At 37.5% G+C, this 25,295-nt stretch overlaps 1 protein-coding gene across 7 annotated transcripts in view; it reads left to right on the forward strand.

Annotated features, from left to right (window-relative positions):
* The window catches only part of PDE4D (phosphodiesterase 4D), a 1,277,424-nt gene that overhangs the window by 903,227 nt on the left and 348,902 nt on the right, over positions 1–25,295 (forward strand). Inside the window, exon 1 of one of the 7 annotated variants that reach the window (XM_032850109.1) lies at positions 23,899–24,194. The exons of the other annotated variants lie outside the window; for them this stretch is intronic. Within the exon in view, the coding sequence (XP_032706000.1) occupies positions 24,106–24,194 (89 nt within the window). The 5' untranslated portion in view covers positions 23,899–24,105. Of the gene's footprint in view, positions 1–23,898; positions 24,195–25,295 lie in introns of those variants that run through there. 7 annotated transcript variants of the gene reach the window in all.

Raw genomic sequence — 25,295 nt, forward strand, 5'->3', positions numbered from 1 at the left:
ATTTAAGATTATGGAGAGCCATCTTGTGGGCAATTTAGTTTCTCACTCAAATAAGATATTTAGATAAAGTGATTCTCTCTGCCCTAGCAGCAAATTGAAAATTTAAAAATTTATATTAAAATTTTATATAACTAAGCATATTTTAACCAATTCCCATAAACTAACTGTAGTCTCTAAAGTGTTTTAAAAATTTTTTTAATATCTAAAAATGAGGATCCCAGCAAAGAAAGTACTAAATATGAAAATATGACTCATGCATCATTCGTAAAAAATTTTATAATATAAAGATCAAAAAAGAAAAAGGGTCCTTAGGGATTGTCTCTTCAAACCATCTATCACTTTTTGGAAGTTTAGGGGTGCTTTGAAAATCTGATTAAATCTATCATTCCAGTCCCTTGAGAAATACAAATATACACTCAGTTTTGCATATTGTGCTTGTGGTTTACTCATGAACCTGCTCATAGACTTCATACTTTAAATTCCTACAATACATAATACACCAGGGAGATCTAGAAGGTTTGGGGTTGAAAACTAAAGTCTTATTCCATTATCTCTTCATCCCCAAAGCCCCATGCTCATACAATTTCATAATATGGACAAATAAAATCATGATGAAATACTTTTTGCTATATTATTTGAGTGTTTAAGCTAAATCTTAGTATTTATAGTTCTTAGTTACTTAATGTACCTGATATCAACAAAGATAAACATTTGATATTAAGCTCATGATATGTCAAAGACCCTTGGTGTTCCTTGTATCCAAAATAAAAGTTGTATTTTGAAATTACAGTTTAGACTTGAACCCACAATCTTAGGTAAATTAAGTCAGAAGAGTATGAGGTTGCTACATTTGAGCAAAGTGTCCTGAGCCATATGGTAAGCTAAGTACATAAATACAGCCAAACTGCTAATTCTCTAATCCCTCATCCTTTTTCACTAAGAAATCAAGTACATTCACAAAAATCACCTCTTGTAGTCAGGACCACTGGAGCTCTTTATTTTTTTTTTTCCTTTAACATTTATAGTAGTTTATGTTTTCATCTCTTGGGATTAAAAAAACCCTTGTAATCTAATATAGCCTAGCATATCCTAAGGTAGGTTCTGTGGAATGCTAGTTCCATGTCATGTTAACAGGAGCAACACACAAAATAGTTCTACAGTCAAATAAATTGAGATTTACAAAGTTAAGCTGATATATTACTGGAAGTTTCTCAAACTCTTTAACAAACTGCATAAATATTTTAAGTCTCCAGAAAAGAGAAAACTAACTAAATGACTCAAACTTCATTAAAGATGGAACTTTTTGTTTGTTTTCAGAATATCTAATGGAGTTGGTGCTTCATAGAAAACATTTTGTCATGAGCTGAACTAGAGATACAAAGTAGATAGATTTTATGTTTTATTTTTTTTTTCTTAATGAGTGGTAATCCTTTAATATTAACTTGATTTAGTGGGTTTCTTTAAAATAGACACAAAACAATAAAAAACTTAAAAAAGAGGCAGTGACATCATACTGACTCCTGGGAAGAGCACAGTAACAATGTTTTCCAGCAGGGAGAACAGATAGAGCAGCAAACCAGGAACAGGTGAGCAGCCCCAAATTATAGTGTCCATCGCATTTACAAACAGTTGAAAGCAGAGTCAATTTCCTAGTAAGTTTGAGTAAAGGTAACAGAACCCTCAGTGCTGATCACAGTGCCTAAAAAACACAGCAGGTACCCCGGATCAATTCCTGAATTGATCTGGATGAAAATACTTTAAAATCAGTAGAGTGCTGGACAGTGTAAAGTTCATGGAAAAGCTCCATTTTTTCATTTTATTTCCATATGTGAGTAACTACTGATCTAATATTTCGAGAGTGGATTATGTAAACACTTTGTGGACTGTGGTAAATGGAATTAAATAAACCCTGCACTGGCCATCAATGCCAGAGTCTTTGAATATCAGGTCCTAAATATAACCAACTGTAAGATAGATTTTAAAAGATTGCTTGAACAAATCTCAGGATGGGCAGAAATTGGCTTCTATTATGTAGTATCTTGTAAGAGTACAAGAACTAGAAAGCATTATTTACAAGAATGATTCACAGTGATAATTAAGAATTAACTGTGTTTAAGATGACAATTTTGCCTAATTAGAGAATAAGGAATTAAAGTGCACTCTGATTTGAGATTTATTGCTTTTTTCTTTTCTTTTGCAGGTAAGTTCGGAAATAATTTATTTTGTTTATGGAATAGAGGTATGATGTCACTTTTTCTTGCATTTTATTTTAATTGCTTTTAACAGGGTGCGTGAGAGATGATGTGTTTTACCCTGCATTTTGTTCTTGTTCTTGTCTCTGTCATTGTTTTTGCAAATTTTTGAAGGTGACTTTATGGGTTTAAGGTATTTGATTCAGGTGTTTTTGGTATGTGATTCCATAAAGGAAGCCTGTGCAGGGTATGTATTTGGGTTTCTGTGTCGGATACAAGGAGGGGGATTGTATCAGGGATTAGGGAAATATAAGAGTGGAAGAATATGCATGCAATGAGAGTCTGTAAAGCTGAGAGCATCAGCCTTCAGCTCCAGGCATATGATGTACAATGGCTGTGAATGTGCGTCCCAAGAACAAGATGCCTGTTCCTGAGCACAGGCAATCAAGCAGAGGCTGTTTTCGTTCACTCTTCTAAGCCCTAGGTTTTGTGTTTTCTTCTATTATCATGCAAAACTTCTGGCCAGGATATTGCTGATATGTATCTTTGAAAAAGGAATAGCTATACCATTTTGAACCAAAGTCAAATTTTAAGTTGAAAAGGAACAAAATAGATCCACTGCTGGAAACCATGTGAAAAAGGAAAAAAGAAAAAAGGAAAAAGAAAAAAAAGAAAAAACAAACCCTCTAATGAACTATTTATTAACCATTTCAGAAAAGAGGAAGCAAATTTCAGTAAAGCTTCTAGATACCATAGGCATTTTAGAAGATGTGGGATTTGTACTGGGAAGGAAGGGGGCCTGTTAAATTGCCCCCATAGGTCTATGGTCTTATTATTGTACACTGTGCTTTCATTCATATATGAAGGATGGGATTGTGTGAGATTTGAACCAAGCACATAACTGAAGTAAACTCCATGTTAGTTATAAATGGCATGTTTATTGTAGAAAGACTTGTTTAAAAACAAAACTCAACAGAGTAAATTTGAAGATATTTTATTAAGTGATTCATGAATTGGGCAGCAGTCCACCTAGCAAGCAGAAGCGAGCTCCGAGGGGTTGCACAAAATGGAAGGCTCTTAGGGAAGGATGAGGCAAGAAAGATACTAGCAAAAGGAAAGGATCGTTCCAGGCAAGGTCACTTTCCCTTTGGGAGAAGAGCAGAGGGTTTTATCATGCAGTTTACCACATCTTCCCTTGGGGGAGGGAGAGGCTCCCAGTGGTGGACTCTTTGGTCCGCATCAGAATTTTCCTGACTGAGTGGTTAAGACCATATTTCTGGAGCAGGTTGAAACTGTAATTGGATTTTGTATGAAGCCCTGGTTTGGGGACTCTGCCCAAGTGGCTCCATTTGGGGCCTGTGGTTTTCTTTTTAACAGACTGTATGCACTTTAAAAGTTATTGTGAGCTTTATTATTAAAGGTATAAAAATAAACAGAGGTGGGAACACTAAATCTATTCCTAGTCTAAATTCCACCTAATCAGTAAGAGTTGATATAGGTCAGGAGTTAAAAATGTGCTTGGGCCCCTTGTCCTGATGGGTAAAGAACTTTGATCTCATTGTCTTTTGACCAATATAATTGTATCAATGTCAAAGTCATGATGGAGTCAATATTATCACCCTGAGTAGATCTTACAAAAAGCTGGAACTGTAAATGTTTTCACTGAGAAAATATCAATTTGGCACTTGAGCTACAAAACTAATTTGCCTGCAGCTCTCTTCGTTTTAACTAGTATTTCAGTAGTTGATGAAAAAAAATAGAATTCAAGGACATGTAAAATTCTGTGACACCTTCAGGAAAATATATGTTGTTTTTTTTTTTCTTCCTCTCTCTCTAGTAATCTAAGTATCAGAGAAATTCTGTAGCCCATGGATCGGCAAACTTTTTCTGGGCAAGACAATAAGTATTTTAGACTTTGCAGAACAGAAGTTTTCTGGAGTAGAGTAAATGCAGGGATCCTCAGACAATGTGTGATAAATGAGCATGGCATGTCCCAGGAAAACTTAAGTTACAGAAGACAGGTGGGCGGGATTTGCCCTGTGTCAGGTTTCCAGCCTCTGCTCTAACTCCCCTTGAAATGAAAAATTTTAAGCAAACTAAAAAAATTTTTAGAAAGATATATCTTTTGGCCACCTCCTAATATAGGTAAACCCTTTGTATAAATAGGAACGAAACAGTGTGCAACCATAGTTTAGAAATAAACATATTTCTCAGAAGCTCTGATGAATTTAAACACTAGAGGGCACAAAAGGGTATTTTTAAGTAAGAGTATTTTTGTAAACAGAACTCTACAATTATGAAAAACTGCCTCCAGTAGAGCAGTGTGACCTCAGTGTGCATAATTTGTCAGAAATGTCTGCCTGCAGCTCCAGTGACCTCACTGTCCGCAAGAACTTAAAGTGGTTGACCAACTCTGTGTTGCTATAATAATAGCCATATGGGGTTTTTTTGTTGTTGTTTTTGTTTTTGTTTTGTATTATGCTTGGCTTTTGACCTCTTCATGCAATGTGGCCAAATTTACAGATATATACAGTGGAATTTTTTTCCCATCTGATAAGAGAAGAATCATTTTTTGAATTGGTCTAGGTTCTGATTTTCATGTGGCATGGGTCTTCTTGGTGGTAAAACAAGTTATCTTCAATTACCTTATTTTTTCTAATCCTAAAAAAAAATCATAATAAAATAATGTGTACAAATAGAGTGTGTTCCTTTGATTTTTGAACTAGCTGGAGGGTTTTATTCACAAAAATGATTAAAACTCCTCAGGACCTCAAACCTCAAAAATGCTTATACCCATTCCTATAGTAATTCTGGTATTTGGATTAGTGAAGCAATCTGAGGTATTAAAAAGATTTACATTGAAATTATTGCCACAAAAGTACTTATATTATTGAAAATCTTAATATATTCTAAGTTTTCCAAATAAGCTAACATTTAAATAGATTTTAATGGTCGACTCAGCCAGTAGAATCTTACCAACCATTAAAAAGATGTTCAAACAACTTTAAATGATATGGGAAATTATTTATACTATAAAATGAAATGCAAAGCAGAATTCCAAATCATATACACTAAAATCTCAATCAAATGTTAAATTTAGATGGATAAATTTCTGTATATATACATAAAAATAAGGAAGAAAATGAGCCAGGAGATTTATAACAATTACCTCTGGACGTAGATGATTTTTCTTTTCTTCTTTCGCTTCTGCATTTTCCAAATTTTCTATAATAAGCTTCATTATTTATATAGTTGTAAAAAATGTTATTCAAACTGAAAATGGTTTCAGCATCTCACAGCCTATTTTTGGGTCTGATTCTTAGGTCAGTTCTGGTAAAAAGTCAGGCAGTTATAAGAAAAATATGTTATTTTATGCATCAGAAAATGCATTTAAGTGAATTATTGATTGTTAGGATGGCAGATCAGTAGAGTCACCTTGTCAACCCTGTGGGATAAGCTAATTTGTTTCACTTCTGTGTTGTGGCTAAGCTGCCCTGCCCTGGGCAGGAAGAGGGGAATGAGGCCAGGGAAGCAGACCAGGGAAACAAAAGCCTGCTGCAAAGGTCAGTGGTGCTGAGACTGAGCACAAAACTTCCCAGAAGCTCCCTGGGCTGTGGTAAAGCCAGCCGCATGCAAAACACACATGAGCATACACACACATGCACATCCCCCTCACCCCTTTCTCCCTTTGACCTCTGCTTTCTGCCCTTGCTTTTCCTTACAAATGGGCCTCAGGGAGATGTGTACGGCGAGGGCTAGAGCTAGAAACAGGAGCCTGGAGAGTGCCACATTGCACTTAGCTCTGAACACAGAATTCCATGGGATGGCTTTGCATGAAATATTGGAAGGAGTCCCATAAATAATATTGACAAAAGATACCACAACCATGTGACAAAGCAAAAGCTTGTCACTAGTTTCAATTCAGCTTTTCCTTGTGACTCTTTGAGTAGCAGGAATGATATGTTAAAATTTAGCTTTTCCTTTTTTATTTTGTAAAAAGTTATCTGAAAGGGTGCCATGTTCGTGGCATAAGCAAAGGCATAAAGTTTGAGCTACATGGAACAACTGTTTTTCTTAATACGTTATGAACTGTTTAACATTTTCCTCAGAGCTTTTAATCCCTAGTACCTAGGAGATTGAGAACTGTGTGTTGAGATGGAATTGAAACTAGCTAATTCCATCGATTTTAAATATAAATATATTTATACATAAATATATAAATTTATATAATTTAATAAATACAAATATACTTATGTTTATATATTTAAGTATAAATAAATATAAATATGTAAGCATGAGCTATTGTCCATTGAGTAGGTAGAGAAGTGGATGATACGGCTTATCTAAACTAATTACCAAAGGAAATACAGAAGCTTTTAATTCTTTCTGGAACAAAGCAGAATTAAATATTCATTAGAAGAAGAAATAGCAGAATTTAGAGGTAAATAATGAAATTGTCCTGGAATCTGTCTTGTAAAGAGTTGGAGGGATTCATTTAACATATGTTTATTTAGCTCCTAACATGCTGGGCCATCCCAGGGATATATGGCCCCAGAAGTTCACAGCCCAGTAGAACACTGAGCATGTTGCTCTCATTTTATTCATAGCACTCCTTCAGAGAGAAAGGGAGATTACAGTGTGTGTTATGTCCTAAATAAGAAACAAATTAAAGTAATAAAGAATACTTGTCATTCACCATAGATGTCTTTGACATGTTTATTTCCAATTACTCACATCCATATCTCACCAGATGACCCACAGCACGTTCATGTCCAGCCTTATCTTTTTTCACTGCCTTATTTATTAGTTTTAGTTCTCAGATAACCTGAAGGGGAATGGATCTGAGCTTTTTTCATACCTGTAGTAGGTTCATGTTAAATTCCAGGGAGATTATGGACAGATCTTTTTTTAGCTAAAGTTAACATTCCCAGTAAGGACAAAAAGTTTCCTGACTGAATAGGAAAAGTATGGAATGATACAGCAGTCTAAAAACTATGTTGAAAGGATGATAAGTTCTAGAGATATGCTGAGCAATATTGTGCCTATAGTTAACAATATTGTATTGGTGTACTTGAAAATTTAAGATGGTAGAGCTCATGTTATATGTTATTACACCCCCCACCACACACACACACATCCAAAACCAGCAAGACCCTAGGAGAGTTGTGGAGATGATGGATATATCTGTTACCTTGATCGTGGTGATAGGTTCATGGGTGTATACGTATATCTAAACTCATCAAATTTTATACATCAAATATGTGTGTATTTTGTATACCAATTATACCACTGTACAGCTAGGTTTTTGTAATATAGGTCAATGTCTTGGTTATTGAGAAAAAGGAGGACTTGAAAGGGAAAAATTCATGACACTGTCTCCCTGGCTCCAGTCTTTCCTGCTCAAATCCTTGTGGGAATGGAATATCAGTTGTTCTAAAATTCTTCTTTCATTATTTCACCCCCTTGCTCAGAAACTTTTGATACTGTTTCACTTCTAAATGGAAAAAGTTCCCCACTCCTAACATAGCACTCAAAGTTTTTCACAGTCTAGTCTCAGCCTTTCTTTCCTACCTTCTCCTAGCTATGACCATCTCTAACAACCTCCCCTCTGAACGCCATTGATTTTGCCGTGCCCTGGATGTGTCTTGTGTCCTCATGCACTGATGTATCTTGCTTCTAGAGAGCAGCAGCAGCTGCTTCTACTTGTTATAGGACAATAGCAGTCACACGTTTGATAAATAATTGATTAATACACATCAGTATTTATCTCCTATGACTGTCAGATCAGTGAGTTCATCCACTAAGCAAAAGTATATTGGACCCCTACCCTTAACGGTCCCTCTTCCAGTTGCTGGCATGCAGCAGTGAAAAAAGCTGAGTCTCTTCTTCGTGTGTGTGTGTGTGTGTGTGTGTGTGTGTGTGTGTGTGTGTGAGAGAGAGAGAGAGAGAGAGAGAAAGTTTATTTTTTGTGGGGGAGATAAGCAATGTAAAATACACAAACATATACAAAATAACTATGTCATGATGATAAGTTCTATCAAGATAAATCATGCAAAGGAAAGAGAGTGATGGCAGTGCTATCTTAGATCAAATAGAATATGGTAACCCTATGTATGAAACTGACATTTAGATCTCAATAAAATGAATTATCTATGCAGATATCTGAAAGAAGAACACTTCAAGAAGGGAAATAGCAAGTGCAAAGGTCCTGAGGTAGGAGCAGCTACCTTGTGTTCAATGATTAGGAAAAAGACCAATTTAAAAAACAAACAGACAAACAAAACAGTTTGGGTGGAATCAAGTAAGCAAGTGGGAAAGGAGAAGGAAAACAGGTCAGAGAGATAGGAAAGGGTTTCTGTAAGCCATGGTAAAGAGTTGGGATTTTATCCCAAGTGAAATGGGAAACTAGTACAGGGTTTTGAGAGAAGTGATATACCTTTTCAAAGGGTCACTTGGAGTATTCTGATATTCTGTGAAGAATGGACTTGGAGCAAAGGCAGAAACAGGGGAAATCGTTAAGAAGTAATTTGGGCAGGAGACAACCAACCTGGGGCAGGATAGTGGCAGTGGAATTGGTAAGAAGTGACCAGATTCTGACTATAATTTGAAAACTGAGCTGACAGTGTTCGATGATGGAATTTCACATTGGGTAAGAGAAAAGTAAATAAGCCAAAGATGATTCAAGGATTTTAGCCTGAAAAAATTAAAAACTTGTGCTTTCATTTGCTGAGTTGGGGAAAGAACAAGGAAGTGATGGGGTAATGGAGACATGAACTAGAAATTCAATTTGGGAGGTGCCTGGGTGGCTCAGTTGTTAAGCGTCTGCCTTCGGCTCAGGTCATGATCCCAGGGTCCTGGGATTGAGCCCCCACATCAGGCTCCCTTCTTGGTGGGAAGCCTGCTTCTCCCTCTCCCACTCCCCCTGCTTATGTTCCCTCTCTCGCTGTGTCTCTCTCTGTCAAATAAATAAATAAATAAAATCTTTAAAACAAGTAAAGTAAAAAATTAAAAAAAAAAAAGAAATTCAGTTTGGGAATCTTAAGTTTGAGCACCCTTTTTGTGGTAGAAGCTTAGAGCCCCACCCCATCTCTTACTGGCCCACCCCAGAATTCCCCTGCACGTGTGATGGCCACTTCCTGTGTGCTAGGTCAGCTTCTCATCTGAGCCACCTGAACACCTTCTCCAGTACAAAGGAGCTTGCTAGACTGTGTGTGAATCACCTAGAAGGGCTTGTGACCAAGGACTCCCAGGGGTAACTTGCATGCATTGAGGGACTAGGGAATATTTATGCACCCCAAGTTCCACATTCTGCAGAGGGGCCATGCCAAGGCATGTCAGTATCCCTTGGAAGGTCCCCAAGAAGACTGAGTTCCATTTGCCCACAGCTTATTAACGCACACTTTATTGACTTTCTTCTCTTCCTGCTCCCTAACTTTATATAATTAGCTCACCACCTCCTCTCTAAAATAAGCACACATGCCAAGACTTTGCAGGGTCTGCCTGGGAGAAATTTACACTAACACTAACACCCTAACACTACCAGAGATTGAAAAGGAGATTGAAAAGGAGGCAGAAATACTCTTTAGGACATCAGGGAAAATGTCAGGGATGGAGATACAACTGGGAAGGATTAGTCTTTTACAAGCTTGTTTGAAAGCCTGTTGCCCAAGATCTGAATATGGGTAGGTTCCTACACATACTTGCTTCTTCCCTGGCACCTCATTTCTCTTTTCCACATGGACACAATGATGCTCTCAATGAACAGTCTGAGCTTTTAGCAGAAGCTACAGCAGAATTTCTAGATAGTATAGTTTGAATAGTGATAATAATTTGATCACACCTAAGGGGTTCTTGAGGACTCATATTTAATCTGCAATTGCATAGGAAGCACATTGTTTTTACTTTCCTTATATATTTATTTGGGGTGGTTTTGGAAAAACTGTTGGAGATTATGGAGGGCTACCAAATGCCATCATTTGGTTGCTTTTTAAATGTGGTTTGTGCTAACTCATACTTGTTCACCACCTTGGATCAGGGTTCAGAAGCATGACTGGTATGGCACAGTGTAACCAGCAATAGACGATGTGAAGACTGCACTCACTTCCAATCAATTGTTAAACTGAATGTGAAAACAAATCACTCTCTTTCCTGTTTTGACTCAGACAAGGCACAACTCTTCTTATATACATTGTATCACATTTCAGAGTAATTTCCCCCATTGCAGGAACATCCTCCAGAATTTGGTTTTTCCTGATGAGCAGCTATTCAGATACTTTTATTTTATTTTATTTTTTTGAAGAGTTTATTGATTTATTTGACAGACAGAGACCACAAGCAGGCAGAGGCAGGCAGAGGGGTGGGGGGGAGGGGAAGCAGGCTCTCCGCCGAGCAGAGAGCCCGATGCGGGGCTCGATCCCAGGACTCTGGGATCATGACCTGAGCTGAAGGCAGAGGCTTTAACCCACTGAGCCACCCAGGCGCCCCCAGATACTTTTAAATCAGAGAAATCACTTATATGAATGGGATTTTTAAATTCTAACTGAAGAGTTAATTCCAACATCTAAAAATACCCCCACTTTCACATTTCTAAAATGGTAATATTCTTATCATTGGCTCTCACATGAAGTTTTAGGTGACTGATACATTTCCAAATGGTACTCATACAAACATTATATAAAATAGATGGTCCTATATATTTTTTATTATTTATTTATTTGACAGAGAGAGATCACAAGTAGGCAGAGAGGCAGGCAGAGAGAGAGGGGGCAAGCAGGCTCCCCGCTGAGCAGAGAGCCCAATGCGTGGCTCGATCCCATGAGATCATGACCTGAGCAGAGGCTTAACCTACTGAGCCACCCAGGTGCCCCATAAATAGATGGTTCTATATTTTTAAGATAAACAGGAAATATTTGATATTTGAAAGTATTCCCCAATTTTCTGTACTCAATTTTCTTTTGTCAAATTGAGAAACAGAGCAAAGGAACAAGTTTCTGAAGTAGTGGGGGCAAATAATGTTGATTTCGTATTTTAAGAAGTTCTTTCTAAAGCCTTCCCATTAAAAAACACAACCGTGTGAAATATTTATGTACACCTTTAATAACAGTGCAATACCGTGTCTGTGCATCACCTGTGCACACATACCTGTCTTCTGTAAGGTTTAGAAGTCAGTCAACAGATGATGAAGGCTAAACAGATGTTTTCATGGCTGGTTGAAGCTCTTGGCTCTTTCTTTGGGTGAAGGCACAGTCATGACAACCTCTCTTCACAAGGGGGCGCTGTGCAAACAGCTAGCTCTTTTCACTGAAGAGCATTTTCTCACGGATTGGCTTGAAGCGCCTCTGAATCTGTAACAAGTTGTGCAGCGTTTTTGCTTTTTTTCTGGCTCTAATTCTCCTACCTCTAGGGGGCAGAGTGCTCTGTCCTCTCTAGTGAAAAGTCTGCAGACCCCATCATGCTGTTTTTCATCGGATTTTAAATCAGATCATCATCAATGTTAAATGATGTGTATGCTTCCCTGGCTTTCCAGCACTTCTCTCTCTGACCCTTTACCACCTTGGCAACGTGGAAATTTTAAGACATACTTAATGTAAATTCAAAATTTTTATTCATGGACCCTTGGTTGAAATCTAATCAAACTAGAAAAAACTCCTAGGAAAAAAGAAATTTGAGTTTCAAGTAGCCTATATTTAGTTTTATATTATTGAAAAAGTAATTTCTATTTGTTGTAGAAAATTTGAACACTATAGAAAAGAAAGTTTAAAAATGCCTACAATCCTAATACCCAGCCATAACTCTATCAACACTTTGGTATATATTTTAATTAATTGGATTTAACTGTAAAATGCTTGTCATGAGTGATTAGATTCTATTTAGTATTAGCAGTTTCATAATGCATTTATCTTTCATTGAAATACTGTTGATATATAACACTGTATATAAATTTACAGTGGCCCACATGTTGATTTGATATATTTATATATTATAATATGATTGCATTATAGCGTTGGCTAAAACCTCTATCCTTTCATATAATTATCAGTTCCTTTTCTTGTGTTGGGACTAATTAAGCTAAGTCAATTAGCTAGTTTGATGGTCATAATACAGTATTTTTATCTATAATCACTGTGCTATGCACTAGATTTCCAGGATTTATTAACTAGTAGTTACAAGTTTACACGCTTCAACCACACCTCCCCTATATCCCCATCCCCAGCCTCTGGTATCCCCTATTCTACTCTCTGCTTTGATGAGTTTGACTTCTTTAGATTCCACATATAAGTGATAACATACAGTACTTGTCTTTCTCTAACTTATCCCACTTAGCATAATACCCATGGCCTGTCTATATTGTCACAAACGGTGGTATTTCCTTCTTTCCCATGGCTGAAAAATATCCCATGATGTGTATACACCACTTCATCCTGCACTTGTTAACAAAGTATTAACACTAGCATCTTGAAAAAGCCACTGCATGCTTTTTATAGCAATATTTGCTATTCTCACTGGGCTGCTGTAATAAGGTGGTATTAGAGTAGAAAATACACATCCTTAAATGTACCTAAAGAGTTGATTTCCTGAATCTGAGATGCTCCACAGTCCACGGAGCACCTGAGAGCCTTAGCTTTGGGCAAAACTCTGCAGTGCTTGCTTCTTGATTGGATTCCTTTTCAAGTATCAACTCCAAACATGAGCTGAGAGTATTCAATACTTATTTGTGTCAGTTTTCAGTATCATGGAGACTAAAATTAGGTTTGCTCAGTCACTCTTGTGATCATTTGAACTTGACTTGCATGGCAAATTGTTGAGAAGGTAGCAAGCTGACATTTCCATAGGCACATCAAAAACAGTAGATGAAAAACAGAGTCATTGATGTTGGGATTTTTCTATTTCATTTATTACTGAAGTAGAGTCTCTTTCTTATCCTTAATGAACTAGACTTTTCACTTATATTCATGAAGAGAATATAACAAGGGATGTCTGGGTGGCTCAGTCAGTTAAGTGTCCAACTCTTGATTTTGGCTTCAGTCATGACCTCAGGGTGATGGGATGGACCCCCCACCATGGGTCTTCCTGTTCAGCACAGAGTCTGCTTGGATATTCTGTCTCCCTCCCTCTCCTTTTTCCTCTCCTCGCACAAAGCACCTGACTTACACATTTTGTAGGATATTTTGTGTCATATCAATAACTAGGATATTCCCAATTATCTCATTCCTAACTACCTAACTGAACTCATAATTTACTAAGAATTATGGTGCATAAAACATTCCAAAAACATATTACCTAGGACTAAACTAGAGAAGAACTTCATGGTTGACCATTTTATCACTTTAATGGATATTGATTTTGATAATTCATAACTTTTGATCATATCTTTAACATTTACTTTTTATCATTAACTTATTTTTTAGCAAGATTTAAGAATTCAAGTTTGCTATGTTCTTTATATTACATAGAAAAGAAAACCCACATTGTCTGCCTGTAAAAAATCCACCCTTTAAAATAGAATGAATATTAGAGCACAGAGACTTATAATTTAGGCTTACAATAATAATCTATAAATATCATTCAGATGAATAGTATTATAACAGTATAGTTCTCATTGTTCAAGTCCAATATGATAATTTCCTATTAAGAAACAGTCTCTCTCTCTTTTTTTAAAAATATTTTATTTGTTTATTTGACAGAGAGAGATCACAAGCAGGCAGAAAGCAAGCAGAGAGAGGGGAGAAAACAGGCTCTCTGCTGAGCAGAGAGCCCGATGCGGGACTCGATCCCAGAACCCTGAGATCACAACCTGAGCTGAAGGCAGCGGCTTAACCCACTAAACCACCCAGGTGCCCCAAGAAACAATCTCTTAAGAGGCACTGGATGTCTCAGTTGGTCAGTATCTGCTTTTGGCTCTGGTCATGATCCTGCGGTCCTGGGGTGGACCTCTCCCTCTGCCTGCTGCTCCCCCTGCTTGTGCTCTCTCTCTCTCACTCTGTCAATAAATAAACTCTTAAAAAGAAAGAAAGAAAGAAAGAAGGAAGGAAGGAAGGAAGGAAGGAAGGAAGGAAGGAAGGAAGGAAGGAAAGAAGAAAAAAAAGAAAGAAAGTCTCTTAAATGTTACCAGCATAATCTAAGTGGTAGATGCCCAGGTGTTCATTTAAAATTTTTTTCAACTTTTATGTGTTTCTGAAATTTTTCATAATTATATTTTGGAAAAAAAAAATCTCCTTTTGTTGCAGCAAGAATCATATTCTGCATTTTTTTCCCCCTGAAACAAGTTTTATTTGCCCCGTCAGTTTTGTGTTTAAAACATCTGCAGTTCGGCTCCTTCTGGATTAAGGCCGGGCTGTTGCCCTATTTATGGCATGCTTATTTTTCTTTTGATTTGTAAAAGATGCTGAGGGACAGTTTTCCAGTTTCAGTGTTGTGAGCACCACTGATAACACTTTCTTGAGAAAACGTTAACCACCATAGGTTACAGAAATGTTTTTATGAGGTGAGATTTTTCCCGGTTGCAAACCTCTCCAAAGAAGGACTGGCTTCCATTTTCCTTTGTATTCACAAGCACCTAGCACAGATTTACACCCACGGTTGGCCCTAGTCATGAGACAAGAGCTTCTTTATAAATGCGTCTCTCCCGCCACCCTCCCAGTTTCATATAATACTATGAATTGACTGTCAGAGAAAGTGTTTCCCCTGGGCCAGCTGCTGAGGAAAGTATTTTACCAAAATATCTCATTTGATCTGTTTTTAATGTTGATCACCTAAAGAATCACCTTCTCCTTAATTGTATTAATTTTTTTCATCAACAAGACCTCAAGCCATTTTCTATAAATTCTATAAATATTTTACATCCCTTTTATAAATATTTTATATTCCTTCTCTTCCTACTTCCCTGACACTTTTTTTTTTTTAAGATTTTATTTATTTGTTTGACAGACAGAGATCACAAGTAGGCAGAGAGAGAGGAGGAAGCAGGCTCCCCGCTGAGCAGAAAGCCCGATGCGGGGCTCGATTCCAGGACCCTGGAATCATGACCTGAGCCGAAGGCAGAGGCCCTAACCCACTGAGCCACCCAGGCGCCCCTCCCTGACACTTTTGAAAAATGTAAAACCGAGTCCAGTTTCTTATAAGGCTGAAGTTTCATCTTTGGTTCAATCAGTTCTAAGTCTGTTTGGGCATGATTGTCTTCACTATTACTTACTGGCATGCATGTAGCATAGCACTTGGCATATCGTAGATGCCTACTATGTATTTATGAGTGGATAGGAGGGAAGGAGGGAGAAAAGAAGGGGAGGAAGAGTTACCCGTTGAATAAAATTTCATATGGAAACTACTTTACTATAGGCCATATCTTTAAGGATTTTGTGATTTAGTTAAGCTCACTCTTAGAAATACCAAGAAAAATACTCACTGCCCCAAAATATTTCATTATACTGCCATGGTTGGTTTTGTTTATTTGATGGCAATTTATTTTGTTTTCAAATGTAAATTCAATCCCTTAATACTTAAGTATAATGTATATCAAACTAATACAGATATAATTTAAATCAGCATTTGAATCAGAATTTGCTATAAATAATTTTACTTGATATCACCTGACCAATGAAAAACAACCATACCTTCTCCAATTTACTTCTACATTTTAAAGGCAGTGAATTTAATAGAGGAAGTCCCTAACTTAGAAATAACTTATTTTCCAAAATTTAGAGGTAAGCTAAAGTTTCAGTCAAGGCTCATTATTTACCATTTACCAAACTTGGGCAAGTCACTTAACTCTGCTGAACCAATAGAAGTAAAATTAGTGATGGCAGTAGAAGAAAGGGCCAGAATGTGCCCTATTACCTTATTAATGTCCTAATTGTATAAAAAATGACTCAGGTGGTTTTGAGGGTTAGCTAGAAAATGGGTACATCCTGTTACAAAATAAAAACCAATAACACAAACATACTTTGCTTTCTTTCACCGTTTTTGAAATACCCAGATTTCTATTTTAGCCCCTAGTGAATGGCTGCCATTGATTAGACAGAATAAAATGTTTTTCAGTGTCTCTTGATGTAAACAATACAGAGGGAAAAGGCAGAGCAGTACACAGGGCATTCAGAAAAACTGACATTATCACTTTTTCTCAAGTATTGCCGTCCTCTGCCAGGCCTCCTCTCTCTCTGCCTCCATAACACTCTGGTTATCACAGCTGAGCTCATGCGACCCTGTCCTCAGCCTCAGTCCCCAGGCTCTGAAATTAGGAATTTAAAGAACGTGGTGAAGTCAGCTATGATGGAGACAAGATTTGAGATAGGCAGAACTGACTGGGACACATATCTCCAATGTATATTACTTTTGTGGCGTCAGCCAAGCTATTTACCCTCTGCAAACCTCAGGGTTCTCATCTATAAAATGGCCACAATAGGGGCACCTGGGTGGCTCAGTCAGCTGAGCATCTGATTCGTGTTTTGGCTCAGCTCATGACCTTGTAGGTCATGAGATCCAGACCTGCCTGGGGCTCTGCACTCAGCTGGGAGTCTGTTTGGGGTACTCCTTCTCCCTTGCTGAACTCTCTATGTAGAATGAATAAATAAATCTTTAAAAAAATAAAATAAAATTGCAAAAATAATGTCTGTCTGAGAGTGTGGGTTAAGATTCAACAAGATTATGTAACTATTGTACATACTGCCTGTTACTTCTGTGAAAATCCACAATCTTCCACCATGACTTATCTCTCTGCAGAAAGGGACCCACGGTCATTCACTCCTTCCTCAGTTATATTCTAGGCCTCTGTTGGCTAAGAGCATAGGTTTTCTCATTGGAAAGACCCTAGTCTTAGTCTCAGATCTCCCATTCCTTGGCTGCATGATCAGAGAGGCAAGTTACCTCAATTTTCTAAGCCTCTTTTTCTCTTGTCATAAAACAGAATAAAAATGGACTAAATTCATAGATACAGTATTATGGGGATGATATAAGGTATGTTATGCCCTTATCAAAATAAATACCAAATTAGTCATTGATACCATCTTAGTAAAACAAGGAATTACAAAAGGATACCCGGACCTTGTGGTAACATTTGCTTCACAGACTCCGTCAATACATGAGGATTGTCAAGGTGAGGAATGGGGCCTGGGGATAGCAGGGGTGACAGCAAGTACCCAGGAATGGCAAGTTCATGAATGTTAGCTCCAGTAAATGGATATCCAGATTTAGCAAGATATTGAACACTGTCATGGAAAAAAAAGTCACAGTGCCAAAGTTGAACACATGAGATTGTTGTTATTTAGAAGATTCTTGTTATTTGGGGGTCTTTTTCTTTCTCCCCAGAGAGTGATTTTATTTCTCATCCTGGTAATTCCATCACTGCTTTCACTTGTTTGTTAACATAGTTCTAAAAAACTGAAAAGAGGACATTTCTGTCCTTATTTGGTGTGTGGTCAACAATGAGAGCAGCATGAGTTGGAGTCAGTGTTTCAAATGCTTTTGCAGTTAAAAGACCTGTCTGCAACATCCCTTAAGTTTCAGAAAAATAAATAGAAATGTTTCTATACTTAGGTGAAGCTGAGGATTTTGAACACTTGTGAAAAATTCCATTAGCTAATTTTAGTAGAATTCCTTGTCCCTCCCCCACCCTTTTTTTTTTTTACTTCTAGTACATAGAACCAGGAGAGGGGTTTCATTCTGCAAATAAAATATTAAGATTTTGTTAAAGGACTAACTTGTAAAATATAATGGCTTGGTATTCTGTCCCTTTACATTTAGGATAAAAAGATTTCAAATAGAAAAAAAAATACCCATCAAAATTGAAGATCGATACCCCTTTTGCACTGGCAAAATGGTATTGCTACTTACCATGTTTATGAGGTGACCCATTCTACAGAACAATTTTGAACATTGGAAATGTTTCTAACAGTTTAAAAAAAAAAAAATTCCTAGCTGACCAAAAAGCTTGACATTGTCAGTAGTAGTGCTTAAAACTTTGTGTGGTCTCCTCAAAACACTTTTGTATAAATTGCCCTATTCATTCCTCTCCAAATCTCTTTGCAGTAGTTCTCATTTGGATAAGTGAGGCATTGAAAATTTAGCAAGGTCAGGTAACAGTGCTCAAGGTCATGTAGCAAGTTTTTGGCATGACTGTTGCTCTAATACCCTCTATGTAATGCCCTGCAGATTTGCCCAATGATGCTTCATCAAAAACCAAACCGAACAAACCAACCAACCAAACAGCAACAAAAACAATAAGAAAACCCTAATCTGAGGATAGGCCTATAATTCACTTGGTCATAACAGTGACAATATTTTTTTTTCTGGTTTTATTATTTTATTTATTTGTTGCTACATTTATGGCTTTGTCAGAGGGAATATGTAAGGAAAGAAAAAATATGTAAGTCCTACCATGGCAAAATGTTTTGCCCCTATTTAGGAACACAAAAGAATGTAATAAAGGTGATGCATCTTTTTGTCGGAGGTCCTGAGGTTATTGGTTTGTTCCTTCATTAAACATTATTGTGACTTATTTTCCTGGCTTAATTGCTGGGTCCTGGGCATCCAGTGGGGAAGCAAACATGGTCTATATCCTTTAGATGGCTAGGTCTGTCAGGGAAGACTGATGTTGAATAAGTAGTGATTACAAATGTGCTGAGAGTGACAAAGAGGAAGTGCAGAGTGCTGTGGAGACTTCCCTTGATCTGGTAAGCAGGGAAGGCTTCTTGGAGGAAGTAGCTTTCAAAATGAAATTCTATAATCCACCTTTCACTTACTAGTCAATATCTAAGGAGAGGTGTTCTGTTTTTACAGTCTGCACACATGAATACAATATTGGAAAAGAAAAAGGTTTTCTGACTTTTAAAAATTTTATGCACAAAAAATTGGACAATCTGACAATTATTGACCCCAGAATATTTTACGCACATTAAAAACATCATGTTTACTTCTTTATTTCAGGTGATTAGCATATGTTCATTCGAAATTTTTTAAAGAATTTGACTCTATAATATTTCCTGTTGACTACTTAAAGAAATCTCTTCAGACTTTATTGGTCATCTAATAGATGCTTAATAAACATAAAATATATTTCCCTTCCTGTTAGTTTTTTCCTCCTTGATTTCTTTCCTTCAGCCCCCATTTACCCAAGTATTTAGAACAAACTCAATGTTTTTTTGGTTAGAAATGGTTTGACTTAATTATCTTCTGAATTGCTAAAAAGATCCTAAAATAATGTAGATGGAAACTTTAAATGTATAGTAAAACATTTGGATTCAAAATCCAGTTTTATTTATCTTCTATTCTGATATTTAACCACACCTCTTATCAGTTGTTTTATTTTATGTCTTAATAATGTTAGCTCTTTAATTACATTTTGTTTCTGTTTGGGTCATCAGACCTGAAGTTTGTGTCTGTAGCCGCTTAAAACACAGAGCATGTTTTCCTAATGCTCTTAAGACTATGGGTACTATCAATTCTGTTAGCATTCTGTTAGCGTGACAATTTATAAGATAATTGTCCTCCATTTTAGAACACAAAACAATTGACCTCTAAATCAAGTAGGCACATGTAAGGTTTAGAATGCCTATTTGAAAGCAAATCAAGAAAAGGCTAGTGTTATTTTGCAACATTTCCATTTGGAGTAATAATCCATAGCTGAGGGGTGCCTGAGTGGCTCAGTCAGTTAAGCATCTGACTCTTGATTTCATGATCTCGCTATTGTGAGATAGAGCCCTGAGTTGGGCTGCATGCTCAGCAGGGAGTTTGCTAGGGATTTTTCTCTCTCCTTCTCCCTCTGCCCCTCCCCCCCCTTTAAAATAAATACATCTTTAAAAATAGTTGATAGTTGGGACGCCTGGGTGGCTCAGTTGGTTGAGCAGCTGCCTTCGGCTCAGGTCATGATCCCAGCGTCCTGGGATCGAGTCCCACATCGGGCTCCTTGCTCATCAGGGAGCCTGCTTCTCCCTCTGCCTCTTCCTGCCATTCTGTCTGCCTGTGCTCTCTCCCTCTCTCTCTCTGACAAATAAATAAATAAAATCTTTAAAAAAAAAAAAAACAGTTGATAGTTAATTTTGGTAATACATGAATGTAATAAAAACCACAGTTACGGATACCATATGAATACTAGTTTAGAGAAGTGTGCAAGTCCGGTTGTTAAATTTCCTTTTGGCATGCTCTTTTGCAATTGGTCACCATGAAAATAGAATTCTCACAGTGAAACTCCTGTCAGAGGTAGCTGATAAATGAACATGAAATGAGGTGGTTTGCTCCCAAGTTAACTTCTGCCACCTTCGAATCTGTGACCAGCCACGATTTCAAAATACAGCATTATCCTGGACCCTATCTCTGCCTGGTCTGGCTTCCTGAGACAATGTATTTCAACATAATGCAACTCCACTAATGTAACTCTTTGTTTCTCTGAAGTTCAGCTCACCAACCCCCACCTGTCAAAGTAGAGGCTTGGAGTAAGCAAATGTCTATGTGGGTTGTGTTTAAAGTTTTCCACTTTTAAATTTGGGACTTCCAATTTGATTCATATTAGCTATCTCCTATAAAGGAAATGCTGAGTTTCAGTGTCAGACACCAAACCCCAAATTTGCCACTTGTAACGTCTGGAATCTTGGAACCAAAATCCCAGAAATATTCAAGAGGCAAAGAAGATGCCTTATATAGAGCTGCAGACCATAAGGTCTACATTATTGGGAGGAGGTGGGCAAGTTGTTGAGCTTTTAGGGATATTAGGAATTATTGGATAGTGATTTGGTGGAGACAAAATTTAGATTTCAGAATCTGTTTTTTCTGGAGTTATAAGCTGAGTTTCCAGATTGTAGAAGAAGAGATTGTCTCAGGGATGGAACTTCTCTGCCTCCAAATCCTGTTTCTACTAATATTCTTATGGGTAAAGGAGTGTTTAACTGTGACATGTTAAAATATTCAAAATATTACCTTATTTCTTTTTCTACCCTTTAATACATGTGCAGTGAAAGTAAAATGTGAATGACAGCAAAGGTTCATCCTAGCAAACACCTTATTTAATTTTTATTTTTTTCCAGTTGTCTAAATTCATGTCTATGAAGTACTAGCCAGTCCTTCCAAAGGATATTGGTATTTATACTTGAAATCAAGCTTAATTTTACTCATGATTAATGTCAGAAATAAGTAACTTATTTCTGTGACCTTGTTGAGGCCTAGGAAACTACAGGGCGATTATATATAACTGTATGGAAGAAATGAAAAGGAGGCAGTGAGTAATTATTTCAGGAAAAAAATAACATTAACATTGGAAGATACTTCTTGTATCCACATCCGATTTCACATTAGGAAAAAGGGCCACATTTTCCATTTCCCTGGTTATCATTTTACATTTACATTTTTTAAAGATTTTATTTATTTATTTGAGAGGAAGAGAGCATAAGCAGAAGGGCAGAGGGAGAAAGAAAAGCAGACTCCCCACTGAATGAGAAGCCTGATGCAGGGCTCGATTCTACCACCCTGAGATCAGGTCCAGAGCCACAGGTAGATGCTCAGCTGACTGAGGTACCCAGGCACCATTTACATTGTTTTTATTCTGTTTAAAGATTCCAGTTGTCCAATGTCAAGAATCAGGGGAGAAAAGAAGGAAGAAATACTTTGGCAGTAATGAAACAGACAAATTTGCATCTCTTTTGTTGTACATTTCTTTTAGAAGAAGTTGGATATTCCACAACATCTTCATTCTGCATTATAATTATGCCCTGATGTTTTATCAGTCAGATGTCAGTTAATAGAACATTCTTCTAAAAATGTAAATTGGAATGGAGACAAAGACAGATGTTAGCCGAAATACCTATGACTGGCTCCAGTCTGCGCAGTCCATCTTGCCATGACCAGTATAATTGGGATAACAAAGCAAGTCGTGTTTTTTTGCTCCCAAAGTTGTATATGTGGACTGCAGCTTTTATTTTCAGGACACACTGAGGCTCTTTCACCTTTAAAATGTAAAGTGCCATCAGTGAGGAGACTTCTGTCCTATGTAGAAAGTGAGAGGAATTCATGTTAGCTAGTACCACCCCTCCTGCTCTCAGGCCTGTCTGTGTGTTTCCCCCTCTCTCCCCACTGTCTCCCTGGACCTGCTCTCAGGGGCTCCTCCTCACTCCCCATTCTCCTGTGCTTTCTAACTTCAGTTTCAGATAAAGCCATGCTACCAAACACCAAGTTGTTCAGCAGCTTCCTAACTCTGCCAGGAGTGTTTGCATTTTCTCTGAGCTGTCCGATGTGGGAATCAAATAGTTTAAAAGAATGAAATGATAATAGTGAGATTTCATCCACCAAGAAGGGCAGACTCGTATAGGTATAGACACAGGCACTTTCTTGGTCTTTCTCAAAGAATACCTGAAAGGTGGCCTCCGATTTTGCTCTTGTGGGATGTGGATCCATGTACAAAAGCAGCAAGGGGGGATTTGTGAAGCATGTGAATATTGATGGTTGATTCAGAGAGAACGTGTCTGTTTATGAACTCTTGGCTCCTCTGAATTTGCTCTTGCTTAGTCAGCTCTCTCCTACTTACTCTTGGAGCCCATCTGCCAGATAACAAAGAGGTGAAAGTATGAAAATGTTTTCTATTGCTTCTTCACAAAGCTGATATGGAACCTGTCGCTCTCTCAAGAACCCCTGGTGTGCCAGATGCTGTTGGGAAAATAAGTGTCCTATTTGCTTACTTGAGCTTTCATAAAAAGTACATGAATGTTTTGGACCCCTTGGCTATGTCAGAGATAGACAGGGTGGTATGGGTCTCCAAATTTGGCACATGTGATGACCATCAGTAAGTTCAACTGTCGGCCCATTTTGTCCAGCTCAGAGCAGGTTAAATTCACTCTCGGGCACTCCAAGCCTCTCTAATCTTATCTGAGAGAAGTGGAGTTCTGCCTTGGTTTACAGTTGAGGTCACCCGTGGGGCATTGTTTGGACAGGGACTGATGGAATTATGCTGCACTGTTAACATTAAATACCACTCCATGGTGAGGAGTGATGACGGCATCGGGGTCCTTTGACTCCTTGCGTACAACATCTTGAAATATGTGCCTCCCTGAAATGTGCTGGACTCATAAAACAAGTGAAGGCTTGTTTGGCTTTCATCATTTATTTAATTTGAAAGAAAGTGTTTTAAGGGATTTATCAGGAAGTTAAGAAATGTTTCTAAGGACTAGGAAATGAACAAGGAAAATTGATCTTTTTTGTCAAAGCCATGCATTATAATTCCCTCTCCAAGGTGACACGCCATCTCCTTGAGGGAAAAGCTGCCAAAAGCTTTGAAAGTGATCTGCCTGTTTTCTTCCCATGTCGACTTGCAGGGAGGTGCTGGTATTTCAGGACGATTAAATCCTTGTGAAAGTTTGCAACTAATGATGTCCATCCCTGTTTCTAAGAGAAGTTGGAATAAAGAAAATTCTATTTGGCATCTAGTTGTGTGAATTGTAGTAATCTTTGTTGAATTTCCCCACTGTAGATATGTAATTAATTTTTTTTTTTTTAACAAAGGGCCCTCTGTTAACCTCTTTTTTTAAAACTTCACACTTGATATAAAGGTTCACTCACATTCAGTCATACTTTTAATTGTGTGTGTGTATATGTGTTTCGTGCTTTTCAGGAGTGGCATGTGACTATGCTGTTTAATCAGGACTATATTTAAAAACAAATTTGTGAGAGTGTGTTGCTCATATTATTAATGAGATAAGGTCTGAGTGAAGCAAGCTCTGTCGCAAAGGGCAAGTGTCATGCAGCAGGAAGTCCTGGCCATCCCTCCCACCCCTGCTTCAGCCAGCCTGCCACCTCCTTGTCAGCGCATACCTCCACACAGAGGAAATGCCCTCACTCAGCCACAAGTGCCTCCTGCTCAGCGTGGGGCCCTCAGGCCCCCGGGCCCTGTACCAACTCTGACTTTCTGCAGTTTCCAGCGATCCTGGCACCTTCCTTACAAATGGCTTTTCTTTGGGATCCTCAGGGAGTCACAGTGCCAGGACCATCTCCCAGAGCCAAAACAAGATTGCGTTTCTCAAAGTCCTACAGGTATCACTCTTTACTTTTTGTAGCCGGGAAGAATTTTTTAAATCAGTCTCTTTAGCTTTATCCCTTCTCTCCTCACCCCACCCTTCGAAATATGCTTTTGCCCTGTGTTGATCTATTTAACTCCTAACATGCGTTGTTAGCCGTATACGAAATATGAGTGACCAGGAGATGAACCTTAAAATAGTTTGGGGTATGTGGGAACCTGAGAAGTAGCAGGAAGTTAACTAACTCTAAAAGCTAATTTTGAGTGTTAAATGGTGAACTTAAAAAAAACAGCATTCTATTACTGGCATCTGGAAAACAAGAGTATTAGCATCCCTGATGGAGTTAAAATAGTCAACATTGGTCGTGCTAACTTTCAGTTAACCATTTAAATGTTAGTAAAGGTATCTTGCTTGATTAAACAGGCAATCAAGCAATAAAAAGGAAATACTACTATCTTGTTTATAAGGGTTTCCGGGCACATTTACATGGAAAAGTTGCAACTATCTCTGGAATCTAGATGGTAATTTAGTGTTTTAATCTTGTTCAGGAGAATTAGATACTATAAAATCAAAATTGATGTTCTGTTAATCGTATCTTTCTGAAGATTTCTATAAAAATCATATGAAAGATCTTGACTTTATGATCTCAATAGATCGTCAATGACAACTTTGTTTTATGTCCAAGTTAGCTTATTTTAACCAAATAACTAGAAAAAAGGAAGAAGACAGTGAGGAAAAAAAAAAAATCTTTGATTTCCTTCTCTCCTGAGTATTCTAGCTATTTACAAGGAAAAGATTGATTCTTCACACTTTTGTTTGTTTGCTTCTGATTGGTTAGTCTGTAAGCAGTGAAAGCTATTTCAGGAAAAGCAAATACAGCTGAAACTATTTGCAAAGTTTTGAGAATATCTTTCTTATTTAGACCAAATGCAACATATCTGGGGACTATTTGGCCTATATAGAAGTAAGCATTAAATTTGGGTTATAATGTCTTCTAATTTACTTGCATAAAAAACATTTGAATTTTGCTTTAAAATAATTCATGAGAGTAAATTCATGGGAGACAGTATGGAAAATAGTGTCCTCGGAACTTATTCAGGAACTGTAAAATCAGAGA

Source organism: Lontra canadensis, unplaced genomic scaffold (genome assembly GCF_010015895.1).
Source record: "Lontra canadensis isolate GAN:19392208 unplaced genomic scaffold, GSC_riverotter_1.0 scaffold4, whole genome shotgun sequence".
NCBI lineage: Eukaryota > Metazoa > Chordata > Mammalia > Carnivora > Mustelidae > Lontra > Lontra canadensis.